The 20,831-nt window shown below is 46.5% G+C and overlaps 1 protein-coding gene across 1 annotated transcript; it reads left to right on the top strand.

The window, feature by feature from the left end:
• Window positions 1–717: 717 nt before the first annotated feature.
• On the top strand, window positions 718–18,389 carry DCLK3 (doublecortin like kinase 3). The gene is made up of 6 exons (XM_032648896.1): window positions 718–746; window positions 1,443–1,588; window positions 1,955–3,771; window positions 13,761–13,893; window positions 15,143–15,310; window positions 18,196–18,389. The coding sequence occupies exons 1-6, from the start codon at window positions 718–720 to the stop codon at window positions 18,387–18,389; spliced, it is 2,487 nt and encodes an 828-aa protein (XP_032504787.1).
• The last annotated feature ends 2,442 nt before the right edge of the window (window positions 18,390–20,831 follow it).

Genomic DNA, 20,831 nt, shown 5'->3' with positions numbered 1-20,831 from the left:
ACTCCAACAAAAATTAATTTAAAAAAAGAAAGTATAAATTGGGGAAAAAAGACAATGTACATACATTAATATAAAAATACCTTGTTGGTAAAAAATGCTAACCATCATCTGAGCCTTCAGTGAGTCATAGGAGTAACATCTAAGATCCCTGATCACAGATCACCATCACAAATATAACAATAATGACCAAATTTGAAATATTGTGAGAGTTACCAAAATGTGACATAGAGACACAAAGGGAGCAAATGCTATTTGGAAAAATAGCCGATAGACTTGCTTGACCCAGGGTTGCCACAAACCTTCAGCTGATAAAAAATGCAATATGTTCAAAGCATAATAAGGTGAAACACAATAAAATGAGGTAAGGCTGGGTACATTTGACCAGGAGATACAGAGTCTTGTTTTATTCATTTATTCAGTTTATCAGGAAACACCATGAGAATGAGCACATTCTCATTATTAATGTAATAGTAATATTAATATGACCTTGGTTTCTTTCTTTCCTTTTTTTAATACCAAAAGGAAAAACCATTTGGAGAAGACCACCTTGTCATGTTGGCCCATGAGTTCCTTTGCTACCAAAATGAAATGATCATACAAAAGAGATATTAAGATCATAAGGACAGGGGACTTCCCTGGTGATCCAGTGGTTAAGACGCCGTGCTTCCAATGCTGGGGGCACGGGTTTGATCCCTGGTTGAGGAACTAGGATCCGATATGCCGTGTGGCAAAAAATTTGACATAAAGTAATTGCAAAAAAAAAAAGGGAAATAAATTTGAACTGTAGGAATAAAATCTATATTTAAAATAATCGTAAGGACAATATTAACAACTGGCTATCACTGTGCCCTTTCTGTGTGTCAGGCACTCCTTCAAGTGAATCGTAATCATTTTCTCATTTACTCTTCACAAAAATCCTGGGAGGAAGTTGTTATCATTCTCACTTCATAGATGGAAAAAAAAAAAACAAAAAACAGAACGTGGGTAATTTGTCCAAGTTCATGCAAAGAATCAGTGGCCATGCCAGGATTCAAATCCAGATATGTCTCAAATTCTGCGATCATAACCTCTTCACATCTTGCCTCACCCTGAGTGGGTTGAAAGTCAAGCTGAGAAAACTGTTCTTGGCAAAGAAGTGGGTAAGATTTGGATTCTTTAGTGGTGAGGGGAAATCTGGAAGGGAATTGATACGTATATGTGTGTGTGCCTGGGTCACTTTACTGTGTACCTGAAACTAACACAACATTGTGGATTAACTATACTTTAATTTTTAAAAAATGGAAAAGATAAAAATAAAGCCTTATTGACTTAGCAAGGAAAAAAAAAAAGATTTGGGTTTTTTAAAGTTCCAGAAAGTTCTGACCTCTTGTTGGTATTTCCTGGGCAGCAAACGTTGGACCTTTTATCTCAGCTGTAGATTCTTGAAGCTCAGCTTACTTTAGGGTAGCGGGAGTTGCATCCAGGGTTAGGCCTTGCCTGGAAGGGGACCCCAAGGCGTGGTCCGCCCTGCTCCCCGTAAGGCCTGAGGAGGCACCTCAGGCCCAGTGCCAACTCCATTCTGCACTCCTGGTCTCTCTTGGCCTAACCGGTAAAGGCTCCACTATTTCAAGCAGATCCTCAACGAGCACACTTATAACTTGTAACAGCATCAGTCTTCTTTAGTAAAGGTTTGGTGAAGGTCAGAGGCTTTTTTTTTTTTTTTTTTGCAGTACGCGGCCCTCTCACTGCTGTGGCCTCTCCCGTTGCGGAGCACAGGCTCCGGACACGCAGGCTCAGCGGCCATGGCTCACGGGCCCAGCCACTCCGCGGCATGTGGGATCTTCCCGGACCGGGGCACGAACCCGTGTCCCCTGCATCGGCAGGCGGACTTGCAACCACTGCACCACCAGGGAAGACCCCAGAAGGCTGTTTGAACCCCTTGGACTAATACTGTTTTGTCCTTTTTCCCCTGCAGGATATCGAGGTCTCTGTGAACATTCTCTAAAATGTTTAAGCTCGAAAATCACGGAGCGGAAGCTGCAGGGCACATGGCTGCCTGCTGGCCGAGGGAGCCTGGAGAAACCATTCCTGGGACCTCGAGGCTCCTTGGTGCCCATGTTCAGCCCCCAGGGTAGCCTTCACCCTGTCCACGCTGACAGCAGCCTGCTGAAGCCCAGGGTCGTGACCGTGGTCAAGCTGGGTGGGCAACCCCTCCGCAAGATCACGCTGCTCCTCAACAGACGGTCGGTGCAGACCTTCGAGCAGCTCTTGGCCGACGTCTCAGAGGCCCTGGGCTTTCCCAGATGGAAGAGTGACCGCGTGAGGAAGCTGTTCAACCTCAAGGGCAGGGAAATCAGGAGTGTGTCCGATTTCTTCAGGGAAGGGGATGCTTTCATAGCCGTGGGCAAAGAGCCACTGACGCTGAAGAACATCCAGGTGGCTATAGAGGAACTGTACCCCAGCAAAGCCCGGGCCCTGACCTTGGCCCAGCACAGCCGGGTCCCCTCTCCAAGGCTGAGAAGCAGGCTTTATAGCAAGGCTCTGAAAGGGGGTCACCACTGTGGGGAGACCGAGACCACCAAGAGCTGCAGTGAGGCTGCCAGGTCCCAGGCTGCCATCAGACATCAGGGGAGGACCCCCGTGGAGGACAGGGTGAGGGGGAAGTGGGAGCCTGAACCCAGCAGCAAGGTGCCCAGGGATGCCACCCTGGAGAGGCATGCTAGCGGAGAGAATCACCTGGGGGTGGAGATTGAAAAGACGTCGGGGGAAATAATCAGGTGTGAAAAGTGTAAGCGGGAAAGAGAGCTCCAGCAGAGCCTGCAGAGGGAGCGGCTCTCTCTGGGCACCAGCGAGCTGGACCTGGGCAGGTGCCCCAGCTATGACGTAGAGAGGCTGGTGAGGTCCAGGAGCTGCAGGAGGTCCCCTGAGGAGAAGCCCCAGGGTGGGGAGGAAGGTTGGAAGGAGGGCACCCGGAGCAGTCCCGGGCACCCACCTCAGGAGCCGAGGAGACCCAGCAAAAGCACTGACAAGAAAGAGGACCGAGACCCAGGAGGCCAGGAAGGTCATGGCCCAGCAGCAGCCAAGGCCAAGAGGGACGTTGTCGGGGAAGCCCAGCCCATAAGAGAGGAGAAAGACGGCAGGAGCAAGCAGGGAGGCTGGCTCCGGAGGGAGCATCCTGCCGACCTCGACACAGAGAAGCTCCCCAGGACCAGAGGGGATGCGCAGGAGGCAGAAAAGGAGAAAAAGCCGGGTGCGTCCGGAGGGAGGAGGATGGTTTCCCGAGATAAGCCGCCGGCCAGGGTAGAAAAGGAGCCCAAGACGAGGCCGGAGGAAAGCAAGGCGGAGCGGCCGGGCGGCAGGAGGCGGCGGCCCGCGGGCATCCTGGCGGCCGATGTGCGCAAGCAGTACGAGCCAGGCCGCGTGATCGGGGACGGGAACTTCGCGGTGGTGAAGGAGTGCAGGCACCGCGGCACCCAGCAGGCCTACGCCATGAAGATCATAGACAAGTCCAAGCTCAAGGGGAAGGAGGACATGGTCGACAGCGAGATCCTGATCATCCAGAGCCTCTCTCACCCCAACATCGTGAAACTGCATCAAGTGTATGAAACGGACGCGGAGATCTACCTGATCATGGAGTACGTGCAGGGAGGGGACCTTTTCGATGCCATTATAGAAAGTGTGAAGTTCCCGGAGCGCGACGCTGCCCTTATGCTCATGGACTTGTGCAAGGCGCTTGTGCACATGCACGACAAGAGCATCGTCCACCGGGACCTCAAGCCGGAAAACCTGCTGGTAAGCCCCGCCCTGGCTGCGGTGGAAGAGGGAGGTTATAAAACATGGGATACCGGAAGTCCGAACGGGCTCCTGCTCTGGTACCCTTGTGCGCTAGAGCATTACCTTTATGGTTTTTTTTTTTTTTTTAACATACTCGTTTCAGTATTTAAAACTTTGGTTGTAGTTCATAAATTGCAGAGATAAATGGGTTTTGATTAAATTATTGAGAAAGAAGTCTTCAAATTTAAACAAAATGGAAACTGTTTCCTCATGCCTGGGAGAAAAATATTTTCACCTTGACAGTGATCAGGTGGACTTCATTTCTTGGGTATTTGCACATCCTCTGGCCTAGGTGCTAGGGATGTCTGCTGGTAGCAGCTCCCCCTGTAGGCTTTGAGCCCACCCTCCCACCAAAAGTCCCCCTGGCCCTTCTGCAGAAGAGGTCTTGCCGTAGGAATTCAAATGGCTCAGTACTGGGAATTCCCAGTTGGTCCAGTGGTTAGGACTGCAAGCTTCCACTGCAGGGGGCCTGGGTTCGATCCCTGGCCAGGGAACTAAGATCCCAAAAGCCTCTAGCATCAATCCTTTCATCTCTCTGGGCCGTTGTTTCCTCACTTATAAAAGAGAAATAGTAATAGTACCTGTCTTAGAAGGTTGAGAGAGGATTGAGCACGGGAGCTGGCCTGGCACACACAGCTCAGCTGTTCTGTTTTTGGATGTAAACAATCTCCCAAAGCACCAACATCAAATAAGGACACTCTAGGACCATGATGGATCCAGACAAAAGCAAGACCTCTTCATCATCATGTCCAAATCCAGATAAGAACAAGATTGTCCAGACCACAAATGGGGCTACATTTTCCCTTTTGGGTGACTATGATTCACTGCCCCACCTTCCTCCCACCTCCTAGATAAGAATTACCAAGATGCCCAATCATAGAATTACCCTCACTTCCTGACAGTATCCAGTTCAGAGCAAAATCCTGCTTCCATGAGCCCTCTCCCAAGTCACCTAACACAATCCACCTCTTACAAGTTCATCGAACACCCTCTCACTTAGATGCCTGGATCCCCAAGGTGTTGGGGATCTCCCTTGTTGCAGTGAGTCAGTCAACCCAGTGTGTTCCTGAATTTCAAGTGTGTTCCTGGTGGGCTTCGTTAGGACAGTGCACTTCACGTGTTCCCTCGCTGGCCCCTTTGTCCCACTTTCTTCTTTGTAGCCCCAATCACCACCTGATATGTTCCATATTTATTCTTCTATTTTCTTTTTCCTCCTCCTGGAAGGTTCTGGGACCCCAGGAACATTGTTTTATTCAGACTGTACCTTGAAAACGACATCAGTTCTGTCACATAGTGGAGATTCAATAAATATCAGTTGGATGAAAGAATGAATACAGACCCCAGCATGCTGCCTGGCAGATGGCAAGCATTCCATCAGTGGCAGCTACTCTCATTATTACTGTGTTAGGAATGAGTCTGATATTAAGGTGGGCATCATGAAGAAGAACCCAAAGCCAGATTGCTGCACATGAAGCCATAGTAAATGGAGGCAGTGATCTTCGTGAGCCAGTTTTTTTTTTTTTGAGCGGTGGGGAGGGGGTGCGGTGGAGGGGAAAGGAGTTCACCTGTTTCCTTTAATTTCACGGCTGTAGAGCCAGCCTGGAAACATCATCCCAGTACATTCATCTGCCTGTAAGCTGCTCCCACAAGCAGAATGATTTCTGAGTGAGTCGAGCTAATTATCTGGTGAAGTGAGGTCTACATTGACCCCTAAATCAAGCAGCTTTGTTTTGATCCAGATTCATAGAATTGCAGATCATTGACTGGTTGCCTGAATGGTCTGAATTACCAGGGAATAAATCTCCCTTTGAAGAATTTCATTTTTGTTTTTTGGGTTTTTGGGGCACACTGCACAGCTTGCAGGATCTTAGTTCCCCAACCAGGGATTGAACCCAGGCCCACGGCCGTGAAAGTGCCGAGTCCTAAGCACTGGACCACCAGGGAATTCCCTAAGAATTCCATTTTTAAATCATATTTTAAAACAAATTTTTAAAATTTATTTATTTTATTTTTGGCTGTGTTGGGTCTTCGTTGCTGCACGCAGGCTTTTCTCTAGTTGCGGCAAGCGGGGGCTACTCTTCACTGCGGTGCACAGGCTTCTCGTTGTGGTGGCGTATCTTGCTGTGGAGCACAGGCTCTAGGCGCTCAGGCTTCAGTAGTTGTGGCACTCGGGCCCAGTGGTTGTAGCTCACGGGCTCTAGAGTGCAGGCTCGGTAGTTGTGGAACACGGGCTTAGTTGCTCCGCGGCATGTGGTATCTTCTCGGACCAGGGCTCGAACCCTTATCCCCTATGTTGGCAGGCAGATTCTTAGCCACTGTGCCACCAGGGAAGCCCAAGAATTCCATTTTTGCATGAGCTAAGTGTTCTCATCCTTTTTTCACTTGCTTTTTGTTTCTGTCTTTTGGGTCTGAGCCCAAGTTTTTCCCATGTGTGATGTGCCGGACCCTGTTTACAATGGCACTTTGGAATCATGACAGAGCAGTGTTCTTTACAGATCCTCTGATGTTTTCACCAAATTGCGTAAGCAGGAGGAATTCTGACTAGAGGCCTGGGTGGGTCCCATGAACGGAACATTTTGGGCCTGTGCTTAATAAAGCATCAGAACAGTGATACATGTTCTCGAGGATGTGGAGTGAGATCCTTTACCCTATAGGATCGTTTTCTTTTGGGGATAGTCATCTGAGCTTGCATTTTCTCCACAAGGTCCTGGAACCAATCTGTCGAGCTGGCCCATCTCTTGGGCAATAGAGACTCTCACTTGTGTTAAGGGATTGACTTGTCAGCAGTTTTTAAAATGGAGAAAGTCAGCACTTGCAGGTGGCATGTAGAGATTTGCTTCAGGAAATAAAAAATTGCAAGGAATACATTTAGTGTGGACAAGCTAGCTGCCTCTGAGAAGTCATTTGGCAACACCTTCATGGATTTAAATGTCAGTTCATATGTGTTTTAGTGCCCTTAAAGGCAGTGAAGTGTGTGTGTGTGTGTGTGTGTGTGTGTGTGTGTGTGTGTGTGTGTGTTTGTGTCCTGAGAGAGAGCAAAAACTGCAGCGGAGCTATAATTTTTCAGTCTAATACATGAGTTGTTTATTGGTGTTAATTGTAATTGATATTTCGACCCTTTTTTTCTGATTTTGAAGAAAGCCCACTTTTTTTATTGTATCATTTTTTTTTACATCTTTATTGGAGTTTAATTGCTTTACAATGTTGTGTTAGTTTCTGCTTTATAACAAAGTGAATCAGCTATATGTATACATATATCCCCATATCCCCTCCCTCTTGCGTCTCCCTCCCACCTTCCCTATCCCACCCCTCTAGGTGGTCACAAAGCACCAAGCAAGAAAGCCTACTTTTTGTTTTTTTAAATAAAAACTTTCTTTCGTGGTGGCAAGTCTCCCTCAGAAGCTGCAAAAAGCTACAGATCTGAGCCATCTTTGGTGGCATAGGGTAACATCTTTTCTGTCTTGTGGATAATCTGTCAGCTGGTGTTTTTCAGAATGAGTGGGCCTGTCACATTTCTAAATCGTGTCTGTCCTTTTTCCAGATGAGTAAAGTTGAATATATTGTTATGTCAGACTTTAAATGCTACCTAACATAAGTTCTTTGTGGTTTTTCAGACAAAGATCTGGGGAGTGTTGGATTTGACAATAGACTCATTGTCTGAGTTTAGAAAGGTGTCATCTCTAAACCTGTTGTTAGGATAATTATGTTGCAAACTTGGCTGGTCTTCTGAGAGTTAATATTAGTAAATATCACCATGGTGACTACTGTCCATCAATTAATGTTCTTTAGTTGACTTTAATTTAGTGTTCCGCTCTTGTGCTGACTTCTGTATTATCAAAATAATTGTTTCTTCCTTTAATGGATGGCTACTGTCTGTATCAATACTTTGCTAAACTTAGGAGACTGATGACGTTAGAACTAACTTTTGATTACATGGCTGAGTGTGGCTGCTTTTAGAGACTTCCAGAATGTGCTAGGAGCTCTTAATGGATCTAGCAAGCTTACCATGTTGTTTTCACCAGCAGAAATATTTATATCTGATAATTGGGCCCTAGAGTAAAATTTTAGGCCTGTATTACTGAGCTTATCTATTTCTAGTGATCACATTTCCTGATAAGACGCTAGTGCCCCTCTTCCCTTAGGGCTATTTAGACTCCTGAAATCTTGCAAAGAAAATTTTCATTATGAGAATTTCCAGCTTGAAGAAATATCAGTGTTAATTGCTTCTTCTGCCAGCATGTGCTCCCTTGGAGAGGTTGGAATGTGCTGTGTGGTGTTGACTGGGCCCTAAGCAAACAGGAGCCAGAGAGGTGACGATGTGTAGACACCAAAGGCATGTCGCAGGCCAGTAATGTGACAGGTCCTGGGAAAACTTTGTCCCCACTGATTTTTTCAGTCATTCTTTGTATTACGCTATCTTTTGCTGTTGAAATGTAAATTGATTTTAGGCATTGGCATTTCCATGTGAATTGGTTTCTAAGATTATTTCCGTCCTCATGGCCAGTTGGAAATGGAAACTTGGAGGGAGAAGGCCAGAGGAAGTATGAAGGATCAAGTAAGAAGATGACAAAGATAAATAAGCTCTACCCCTTTTCTTAGGGGGAGCCGCTTGCTGTTTGGTCTGTACTCTGCTTCCATCTGCTGTTCAGAAGTGATCATTGAAAGATCACATTTAAATTGATGTGCCCTTGAAGGAGAGGAGGCTGTTAATGGCTCAGAAAAGGAAAGATTCCTTTTGAAGCTTTGAGACTGTCCAGATGTGATCTGGCTGCTTATGTAAATGGAGATTGTCTGGATTCAAAGCAGGGTACTTTGGTGTGGCTAGAAAAAGGGATGATGGATGCAGATGGACCAAGAGTCATTAAAGTACCATGTAAATTAATCTCTAACACCCTTTCAGTTAGAGGGCAATTGAAAACGAGCCCCAGAAGGAATGTGACCCAGAGCAGTGAATTTAGATAAACCTGTAGAAAGAGAAACGGAGATGTGGGGTGAGGACAAGGTCAGATGTGTGCACTGGGGCTGTGGCGTCGAAGTGGGTCATTTAGTGGGGTCTTTGCCTTGATGGCCACCCAGTGCCTAGTCAGCTGAGGGTACCGAGGCTCACTGATTTGTTCAAATCATACGTGGTATATGATGTTCATTTCTGGGCATTCTTTGTTAAAAGAGGCGTCAATTAAATAGGGATTATCTAGAACTATACAGTGCACAAGAATCGCCCTGGGGTCTCATAGAGATGCAGTTCTGTTCAGTGGATCTTGGGTAGCCTGAGGTCTCCATCAAGCTCACAAGTGATGTTTGTGCTGCTGGTTCAAGAGCTGTACTTAGCGTAGGGAGGAGCGAGAAGGGGATGATGGGTCAGGAGACCTGATCCTATAAGGATAAGCTTGAGGATTCTCAGATGTGAACTTAGAGAAGCAGCATTGGTACCACCTGGGAGCCTGTTAGAGAAACCAGAAGCACCCTGGGGGGAAATCCTGGTACTTGTTTCCCATCTTTGGAAGTGGTGTGTCCTTCCCAGAGGGCAGATTTAGAAAAAAGGGGTGGAGGTGGAATTCTGGATCAACGTGGGGTGAACCTCCTCACAAGTTAATCTGACTATGATCTCGATGGTCTGCCATGTGAAGCTATGGGATCTTTTCCATCTTGAGATTTCAACCAGAGGTGAATGATAGTCTGGTGGGAAGATGTTGTAGACAAGTTTCCTGTTTGGGTGGAGACTTTGATGGTTTCAGAAGTTCCACACAGTGTAAATTGGTGCAGCCACTATGGAGAACCGTATGGAGGTTCCTTAAAAAACTAAAAATAGAACTACCATATGGTCCAGCAATCCCACTCCTGGGTGTAGATCCAGAAAAGATGAATTCTCTAATTTGAAAAGATACGTGCACCCCAAAGTTCATAGCAGCACTATTTACAGTAGCCAAGAAGCAACCCAAATGTCCATTGACAGATGAATGGATAAAGATAATGTGGTACATATATAAAATGGAATATTACTCAGCCATAAAAAAGGCTGAAATAATGCCATTTGCAGCAACATGGATGGACCTAGAGATGATCATGCTAAGTGAAGAAATTCAGACAGAGAAAGACAAATATCATATGATATCACTTACGTCCAGAATCGAAAATATTATACAAATGGACTTATTTATAAAACAGAAACAGACTCACAGACTTAGAAAACAAACTTATGGTTACCAAAGGGGAAAGGGTGGGGGGAGGGATAAATTAGGAGTTTGGGATTAACAGATACACACTACTATATATAAAATAGACAACCAACAAGGTCCTACACAGGGAACTATATGCAATATCTTGCAATGAACTATAATGGAAAAGAATATGAAAAAGAATATATATATATATATATATATATATGAATCACTTTGCTGTACACCAGAATCTAACACAACATTGTCAATCAACTATACTTAAATTAAAAAAAAAAAAAGTTGCACAAATACCAGAAGGAAGAGTTATTCCAGGAGGATGTCAGTCATTTGAATTCAAGGATTAAGATAAGAACTGTTTCGAAGCCAAGAATGTGAGGTGCCTGTTGGAAAACAAAAAAACAAAAAAAACAAAAAGAAAATTCACAGTCAGTGTGTGACCCTAAATGTAGTTAAGCTGCTCATGTAGGCGAAGTAAATAAGTCTCAAGTCACACTGACAGCTCTGAAAAATGTTACATAAAACCCGGGACTTCCCTGGTGGTGCAGTGGTTAGGACTCCACACTCCCAATGCAGGGGGCCCGGGTTCGATCCCTGCTTGGGGAGCTCGATCCCACATGCAGGCCGCAACTAAGAGTTCACATGCCACAACTAAGGAGCCCACCTGCTGCAACTATGGAGCACACATAATGCAACTAAGGAGCCCGCCTGTTGCAACTAAGATCTGGCGCAACCAAATACATAAAATAAATTAAAAGATAAAATAAATTTTAAAAAATGTTACATAACTCCTGACAGCGGAGGCTGGAGACAGAAGAATTAAAAACACAGAACATTCTCACTTTCTGGAAGGAACAAATGACTCTGTGGATCCTAACCACCCTCAGGTTCTGCTACGGGTCTCATCATCCTGAGACTCAAAGAGAAAAGCTATGGAGACAAGAAGCAGCGTAATATTATTTTAGGAAGGCCATAAAATAATTTTTAAAAACAGATTTGGTATTTGAAAATGTATCCTGGGCTTTCCTGGTGGCGCAGTTGTTGAGAGTCTGCCTGCCGATGCAGGGGACACAGGTTCGTGCCCTGGTCTGGGAAGATCCCACATGCCGCGGAGCGGCTGGGCCTGTGAGCCATGGCCGCTGAGCCTGCGCGTCCGGAGCCTGTGCTCCGCAACGGGAGAGGCCACAACAGTGAGAGGCCCGCGTACCGCAAAAAAAAAAAAAAAGAAAAAGAAAATGTATCCATCAGCATCTGGACATTTAACATAATACATTTTCAAAATAAATATCATGAAAAACTTCAAAATAGCTAAAAGGCCAAGTCTCCATCATGTTTCATCTGCTCCTGACTCAGTGGACTCAGGTTTTGGAATCAGGGGTTGGGGGGATGGGGGGGTTTGAGGAAGGAAATGCTCGTCATTTTGCATAGGGATTCATAGTTTATTTTGGTGTATTCAATCAGCCAAATGCTTTTAATGCTGATCATTTGGTTGGGAATATTTACAAATATTTGTGAGGGACAGATTTTTTCAGCAGTCACCCAGCAAATGGGACTCATGTAGATGGTCCATCTGGAAACTTAAGGCAGCACACATTTTTTTTTGTCCTTGCCTTCCAAAGTAGATTTTCTAGTGTAAATTATTCTAATAATTACCTCTCCAGTCTCCTTTAGGGCTCTGTCTATCTCGATACACAGACCAAAGCAGAAGTGTGTTTTAGTTCTACATCCATGATTTCCATTAGGTTAGGTTAATTATGAAGATATTGATTAGATTGCCCAGCAGTGACTTGGGCTCAGTAGTTAAGGCACATTCTGCTTACAGAGATGTAAACTCTCTGGCAGGAACCAAAGCAGGTTTGGAGCACTTACCCTTGGCTGAGGAGATCGGGGAGTGGCTGCCCGCCCTGCATTTTCGGGTATGGGTCTGAAGCAGCACAGGGAGAACCGGAGCCCTGCCTAATGCCCTCCAGCCCCCCAAGTGCTAGTCGGTGCATTGGGAACCTTAGCCCCCATTCCAGTGAGGATGCAAGGGCGTGCACCTGCAGACAGGTTGATAATTTCTCCTGTAGCCCTGGTGGCTCCATTGAGTCACACTTGGATGACATCACCCAGGCTAATCCCAGTGAGTTTCCCATAGTGCTGAAATTAGCCACTCAGCTCACTTTGGCCTGAGCCATCAGCTTCTACCATGAGATGCGGGCCCGGTAAAGCCTGGGAGGAGGATGGAGCCTTGACAGCAGAGGATGGACCAGGGCCATGCCTGGGAAGGAGGCCCTCAGTTTGGATGAGGAGATCCTGAAAGGGGAGGAGGAAGATAGCAAGGCTGACTTTCTGTATCAATACTTCCTATTTTACGTGAAGTCAGTCCTGCTCTGCAGAGGTGAACTATTGTGGAGGGTAAAATTATGATATTAATTCATTTAATCTTGAAACCCAGACAGCCCAGCAGATGCTCTGGAGGTCTTGGCTGCACAGCAGAAATGCTCCCAGGGACACGGCCATCTCTCTCCCAAGAGGGATCACTCCTGGGCCCAGCACAGCCTGAGGGATTTACTGCAAAAGCCCTTTTGGTAACAACATGGTAAAACTCAGGGTCGAGAACGGCTGGCTGTGCCCCCTGATGGTGGAGGTTTGCCTCTGGTCCACCTGCTTCCAATTCTTTGGGGGCCTTTGGATGAGACCTCCACAGCCTCCTGAAACAGAAATAACCCTTTGCTGGAAGATTCGGCATCATACACCAGTTACAAGCACAGACTCTAAAGCCCAAGTGTCAGGGTTCAAACTCCAGGTCACCATTTGCTATGTAACTGTGCCTCCATTTCCTTATCTGTAAAATGGGAACGTGCATGGCCTTACAGGACTGCAATGACAATTAAATGAATTAATATTTTGTAAGATGTTATAAACAGCGCCTGGCATCAAAGAAGCATGACAGGGCTTCCCTGGTGACGCAGTGGTTGAGAGTCCACCTGCCGATGCAGGGGACACGAGTTCGTGCCCCGGTCCGGGAAGATCCCACATGCCGCGGAGCGGCTAGGCCCGTGAGCCATGGCCGCTGAGCCTGCGCGTCCGGAGCCTGTGCTCCGCAATGGGAAAGGCCACAACAGTGAGAGGCCCGCGTACCACTAAAAAAAAAAAAAAAAAAAAAAAAAAAAGGAGAAGAAGCACGACAGAAGTGTTTGCTAGGTAAACCATATAATTTTAGCCTCCACTGCTTATTGGTCTACTTTTTCATTCCAATTCCCACTTCATTTTCCTTTCTTTTTTTCCTCTGCTCCAACTTTACATTATCCACAGGCATTTGCTAATTCTCATTAAAGCTAGTCTGTGCTCAAAAATATCACTGATCCTTGTTCTAACTCAGTGCTGCCCAGTGGATTCTTCTCTACTGGTGGAAATGTTGTAGATTTGCACGATCCAATATAATAGCCCTTAGCCATGGATGGTTATTGAACACTTGAAATGTGGCTAGTGGATCTGAGAAACTGAATTTCTAATTTTATTAGATTTTAATTTAATTAATTTAAAATAAATAGCCATCTGTGGCAATATGGTGCTACCATATTGGACAGCAGAGAAAATCTAACTCATTGGTTCTTTAGTGAGCACGTGTCACTGAGATCAAGTTGGACTTGTCAGTGTTGGGTCAATCTATAAGCTCCTGTGTTTTATCGTTTGCTTATCCTGAACTTGCATGGCTGGTGTCCTGTTAGTTTTCCTTCTTTGTTCTCATCACAGTTTTGGTGGTTTGGGGATTTTGATTTCTTACAGGTTCAGCGAAATGAGGACAAATCTACCACCTTGAAACTGGCTGATTTTGGTCTTGCAAAGCATGTGGTGAGACCTATATTTACTGTGTGTGGGACTCCGACTTATGTAGCTCCTGAAATTCTTTCTGAGAAAGGTAAGGGTTACACATTGCTCTGGGGGACTCCGGCTCACTTACTAACCAAGGTTTAACTTTTAATATTTAAATTTTACATTTTTTCAACATGGAGCAGTGGAAAGTCTCAGAGAGCTGGCACTAAGCTTGTACTTGGATGTTAATGGAAATATTTGAAATAGGTCTTCTTGACCAAAGCATGAGCACTTTTTCCTCACCAGGGCTGCCCTTATTACAGAGAAGGGATTGTGGTATGTGTGTGTTTGTGTGTGCGCGTGCGCGCACACGCACTCATGCACGTGTGTTGGCAGGACGGTGAGATGGAAGATGGTGGAGAATTGGGTGGGGAACGCAAGCAAGCAAGGTCATTTGGCCACTCACCCAAGGTTACCTCTAATGGAGACAATTGGAAAGGTTCTTATGGTAATTGGCTTAAAAATTCCTTTACCAACCTTGCATTTAAAGGAAAAGGAGGTCCCATTTCAAACCCAATGAATAATATTTATTACAGGCTTGTATATTGTAGGAGGGTCCAGTGGGCTATTTTAGTGACACACTCTGTAAAGGATATACAAGGAAATCATTATTATTATTTATTATTATATGGCTCCAAGTATGTGAATGCCTATTTAGCCATTCTGGCACTCCAGGAGAAATCAGTTTAGCCACCCTATGATGGCTAAAGATGGGAAGGCTCTGGATGGGTTGTAGGTCTGGGGGTAGGGAGGAGGGAGAGATTTTGTCCCAGCAGCAGAAGCATCAGGGAAGCCAATGTGCAGAGACTAGACTATGCATGGAGGTTGGGTGGTAGAGACATTGAGAAGACCAGCCTCAGTGGAGCAGAGGGAATTGCAGTTGGATGGGTAGGTTGAGTCTGGATTCCCCACAAGTGAGTTTGGACTCGGTGTGGCCAGCATAGTAGCTGTGGTAACAGGGTGACAGTGGGACAAGAGAGTACTGAGTGACTATAGACATTTTAATGGAGGCATTACTGAGCTGGATAAGAGAGGAATGAAAGCAAATAGTCTACGTGAACTCTGGGAAGTCAGGATGGTAGGGCTCGCACCAACTAACACAGGGTGTCGGAAAGGTAAGCTCTTTTGGGAGATGGGGATGGGGTGAGTTAGACTTTGAACACACTGACTCTGTAGAGATATTTAGGTGGACACACAGAGTTGTCTGGTTGGCTGAATGTGTGCTTTTGAGACCCCTCGATACAGAGATGGCAGCCAAAGTGGTGAGATAATGTGTCTCTACCTCTACTGCACAGGTTATGGGCTGGAGGTGGACATGTGGGCCGCAGGCGTTATCCTCTACATCCTCCTGTGCGGCTTCCCCCCATTCCGCAGCCCAGAGAGGGACCAGGATGAGCTCTTTAACATCATCCAGCTGGGCCACTTCGAGTTCCTGGCTCCTTACTGGGACAACATCTCTGACGGTGAGACCTGGGGCTTCCCAGGCAGGAGGGAAGGGGATGGAGAGATGGAGCCCCTCCGGGGATCAGGTCAGATGTGTAAAACACCACCCAGAGAACCCACTATGGTACCTGGGCTGTCAGCGTCTTGTGCTTCATCCTTTATTTCCTGCTAGATTGGTGTAGATTTCCATAGCATTCCGAACACGACTTGCTTTGAGATATAACGAAAGATTCTCACCACCAGTTGTAGTCACCAAATACTTTTCCTGAAGCCAATTAAAGAACCTCGGAACTGAAAAATAAACTGAAAAATATCAGAAATGTGTAATCCTCATTTGGAAAGATCAAAGCCATCTCATAGGGAATTCCCTGGCAGTCCAGTGGTTAGGACTCGGCGCTCTCTCTGCCGAGGGCTCAGGTTCAATCCCCGGTTGGGGAACTAAGGTCCCACAGGCGTGCAGTGCAGCCAAAAAAAAAAAAAAAAAAATGCCATCTGCCATCTCATATACAGAAGTATTTGGGAATTGGACAGACTGGAGATGCTTATTTTATCTGTGAATAATCAGGCTTCTATGGGGGCATACTTGGGGCACAGGGGCTCTGGAAGGTCGAGGGAGAAGGTCTCAGGTACTTTTTAGTGGAGCAGAAGCGTGTGTGGTCCTCCTCCTTTTTGGCCCTTTCAAGTGGAATGTTCCCCCTTGTTTCTACTGATTTGTATGTACTACCCACTGCCCTTGTAAAATTGAGAACTAGATCACTGGGGGTTTTGAGTCTTTAGCTGAAAAAGTAGAATAGGAGTGATAACTTTTCCCCAATTTCCTCTAAACACATCATCTAAGATAAGTTATTCATCTGCCCTTGTCCTCAGCTCTGCCTCCTCATCTGGGGCTCGGGCTTGCGGGAAGGGAAGAGCTTCATTTTTTTCCACTTAACTAAGGTGGGCAGAGGGTAGCTTGCTGCCTGTAGGGTAAGGGTCTTGAGCTGATCAAGGCAGTGGCAATTTGGGAATTGAAGGACTAAAAATCATTTTAGAAAGTTCTATGCAACACTGTTCTTAGATTTGGTTATGGTGGCCCCTGCCCTGAGTCCCATGCCTTAGAGGGCCTGCTCTGGTTACATGTCTCCCCAGAAGTGAGGAGACTCTGGGGACAAGAGGCTGTGCCCCCCACCAGAGCCCAGGCTCCCCCTTCTAGACCACTTAACCGGGACCCCAGAATTCTTGCACAAATGGCCCAAGCCCACTTCCAAGGCTTGTGAGACCTCTTTTCCCAGCCCCTCCCCACAGTGCCCTAGGCTGCCAAGGAGCAGCTGTTTGGGGGGCGTAGGGGGAGCACAGACATATTGGTGGGGTGTCCAACTGTCCACACACAGGCATGTGAGACTGAGAATTCCGTTTAAACCTGGGCTTCTACCCCCTGAGTCCTCCGAGGACCTTGAAGGAGTGATGCTGGGATGAATGGGGAAGGGGTACATTGTGGGCAGAATCTGCCCAGTTTGAACGGGGTGGGGTAGGAGAAATCCTGTGGTCTCCGTGCTCAAGAGGTGGCTGGACAGTGGCCATAGAAGCGGGGCAATTGGTGGGTGAACAGCTGACCTTGAACAAGAGGCATCCCCCAATAAAGGTAAATAAACATGGGTATCTTTTTCCCCATGCATTCTTTTTTTAAAAAATATATATACATTCATGCCTTTATTCCATCAGGTATTTTTTTTTTTTTTTTTTTGGCCGTGTTGCACAGCTTGCAGGGACCTTGGTTCCCCAACCAGGAATTGAACCCGTGCCCTGCTGCAGTGGAAAGGCGGAGTCCTAACCACTGGGCCGCCAGGGAATTCCTTCCCATGTAGTCTTTTTTTTTTTTTTTAAATAGAGGGCCTCCTGCCTTTATTTTTTACTTTTCTGCAGTATGTGGGTCTCTCACTGTTGTGGCCTCTAAGGTTGCGGAGCACAGGCTCCAGACATGCAGGCCCAGCGGCCATGGCTCACAGGCCCAGCCGCTCCGCGGCACGTGGGATCTTCCCGGACCGGGGCACAAACCCATGTCCCCTGCATCGGCAGGCGGACTCTCAACCACTGCGCCACCAGGGAAGCCCCCGTGTATTCTTGAGTAATTGGTTAAGAGGCTCAGGGAGCCGGCCTGGGAGAGCCAGCGAGCCAGGGAGAAATCTCTTCTCCCCATCTGCCACCTGACCCAGCAGCTGTCACCACATCTCTCTAGAATCAGTCATGGTCTTGAGCAAAAAATGAAATTCATTTTGAATTTGCATTATTTACTACTTAGATCTCTTTGCCCATGTTTTTCAGTTTTGTCAATCTGGAGGTATATTTATCAATTTAGGAAGGAAGATTGGACATATTTTATTTAACAACTTGATAGTTTGATTTACAAATTTTAAAATATGTAGACGTATACTATGTGGCCTCCATGTGTCCTCTTGGGCTGGGTGGTGCCATGGGTGTTAGTTGCAGGCCTGACCTCATGACTCTATGTCTAACATGGTAGCCCTTAGCTGCATGTGGCTATTTGAATGTAACTGTAAATTAATTAAAAGGAAATGCAATAAGAATTCAGTTCAGGGAATTCCCTGGTGGTCCAGTGGATAGGACTCTGTGCTCTCACTTCCCAGGGCCCGGGGTTCAATCCGTGGTCAGGGGGCTAAGATCCTGCAAGACGCTCGGTGCGGCCAAAAAAAAAAAAAAGTTCATCAGTCGCACCAGCCATATTTCAAATGCTCAGTAGTCCCAAGTGGGTAGCGCAGATATGGAAAGTTTCCACCGTGGCAGAAAGTTCTCTGATCCAGCCATGGTGCTAACAGGAAAGTTTGTGTCCTTATTTCCTGTATGGGGAAGGAAAACTTCAAACCACCTGCATGCATCTCACTTTTCCATCTTTCTGTCATTCCAACAGCTGCCAAAGATCTGGTGAGCCGGTTGCTGGTGGTAGACCCCAAAAAGCGCTACACAGCCCACCAGGTCCTTCAGCATCCCTGGATTGAAACTGCTGGAAAGACCAGAAGGGCAAAGCTACAAAAGGAGGGGCCCCCCAGCAGCGAGAACCACTTCCGGAGCCAGAACTCGAGGGCTACAGAGCAGGCGTCATAGTCACGGCCTCAGCAGTTGCTCAGCCCTCGGTTCTGCTCGGGGACATAGAAAAGGATAGATGTCAAGGAGAAAAACAGTGAAAAGGCCTTCCTCCCATAATTGGAGAATCAGGGGAAGGAGAGAAGACAGTATATTTTAAAGCTTATTTTACAAAATAAACTTGAGTCAATGTTAAATGTTGTAACATATTTTTAGACTTGAAGCCTTTAATACATTTTTTGGGGGGTGAGGGGGAGACTTGTTCTCAGTGAAGAATTTTTGGTAATAATGATGTGTTTTGCTTCCTCCTTGTAATCAAGTTCATAGTATACTACATGAGTGGTGCTTACCAGGGTCTAAAGTCCCCCTGTGAGATTAATAAGCTGAATCGTGGTCCTTCTGTGTTAATAAAATGTGCTCTGGATGACTGAAGTAACTGTATTCTGATTACTTCTTAATGCTGGTGATGAGAGCCAGGGGGTTATAGTTCAGACATGCCTCCCGAAACCACTGTGACTACGTATAAATGTGCTGATGGACCCTTGATGAACTGGCCAGGTCTGTTTAGGATGTGCTGGTCTTGGTCTCTAGCATTTTAACCTTACTGAAAATCAGATTTAGTGCAGCCTGAAATGGAAAGAAGAAATCATTGGGAATTCCCTGGTGGTCCAGTGGTTAAGATGCCGTGCTTCCACTGCTGGGGGCACGGGTTCGCCTTCTGGTTGGGGAACTAGTATCCTGCATGCTGGGCAGCATGGCCAAAAAAAAAAGAAATCATTGATTTATTCCCGCCCCTTCCGGACCCATTTAGACTGCGTTTCAGCCGATGATCCCTGAGTCTGAGTCCCGTCTACGCGAAGTTAGGCACTCAGGTGTGACTGTGTTAACATTTTCAGATCACGAGGGAGCCATCTAGTGCATTACTATGTCAGAGACGCAGTCGATATGTTACACCTAGGCTGGAAGGAGCTCAGAATGTTCAGGCATGTTCCTATCTGCAGGGCAGACTGTGGAGGGCATAGGACATGTTGGTTATTTCACTCCGGACTTCGGTACCAACAGATAACCCTGGGAGTATGTATGAGCTGATAGCAAAACATCATCCTGATATTTCCCAGCTTGACTTTTCTAGGTTATATGTAACCTGGTCAATAGGACACAGAATCAGCCCCAAAGTGCAGGTTTCTCACCGCCCCCATCCCTTCCCTCACAGTGTAGGTGTCATCTCAGTGGAGGAAGTGCATCTGACAGGAAACAGGAACAGCGAGAGTTTAGTATAAGGAATTGCTGGAACAGGTGTTGGAAAATGCAGAAAGCACACAGGAAGTAATTCAGAGATGGTGACTCCTAGATGAGGAGCCAAGGGAAGAGACTTGGGCGATTCAAATGTAGAAGCTTGGAGGAGAAACCCTTGCAGAACATTCTGACTGTGCCACCCAGATCCCGCCTCAAGGCTGAAGGGAATGAGCTGCGAGGTGATGCTGGCTGATAGCCCTCAGCAATCACCAGGGACAGGAACAGCCCTTAGCTGGCAGGAGTCACCTCACCCAGGATCACACGCCCCTCCTGGGAAGAGGCTGCATCCAATGATGGGTCTATATAGGGCTCGGCCAGACAACACTGAAGGGCCATCCAGCTTCACAGCTCCCCGTGGGGGTTGGCTGAGCCCTTTGCCCAGTCCTGCTGCTTTCCCTTCTCTTTCAGGCGTGATGGCCCTGAAATCACTCCCTAATGAAACTTCTGTGTGCTAATCTCCATCTCAGAGTTGGCTTCCCAGAGAACAGAGCCTGGGACACCCCCTAGGAACTTAGAACGACTGCAAAGAGGTACCAGCTGGTGCTTTGATCTCAGGGGTCCGAGGAGGGGCCCCGTGGAACTGGGACCCAGACACCTGAGGAGGGGGTGCTGTCCACAGGCAGTACAGTAGGACTCATTCTGGAAATGTGGAAAGAGGCTGGAAGCTGGAACCAATTGCTACTGGAACATCTTTTGATAGTGTCACCAAAGGCACTAAATCCAAAAGAGAATTTTCAGACCTCATAGGGCATCATTTGATTCTACTGACCTCTCTCTCTTTGAATCATTTCTCCAGTTGGCTTCCATAAGTCATGCATTTTCCTGGTTTCCCCCCTACCTCTCTTTTTACACCTTTGGGTCTTCTGAGTAGGTTTAGTCTTCCACTTGTTAAAAGTTGTAGCTCCATTATTAGTCACTAGAGAAATGTAAGTCAAACCCACAATGAAATAGTAGTACACAGCTATTAGAATGGCTAAAATTAATTGGCTAAAGTAAAAAGATTGACACTGCCCTGTATTGGTGAGAATTTGGAGCAACCGGAACTCTTGTGCATTGCTGTTGGGGATGTAAAAATGGTATTCCTTTTTTTGGAGAACAATTTGGTAGTTCCTTCAAAAGTTAAACATACACCTACCATATAATCCAGCTATTCCACTCCTAGGTATT

The sequence above is a fragment of the Phocoena sinus genome, chromosome 11, assembly GCF_008692025.1.
Source record: "Phocoena sinus isolate mPhoSin1 chromosome 11, mPhoSin1.pri, whole genome shotgun sequence".
NCBI lineage: Eukaryota > Metazoa > Chordata > Mammalia > Artiodactyla > Phocoenidae > Phocoena > Phocoena sinus.
Note: the sequence above shows the minus strand (reverse complement) of the source record. Positions and strands in the feature narration are given on the sequence as shown.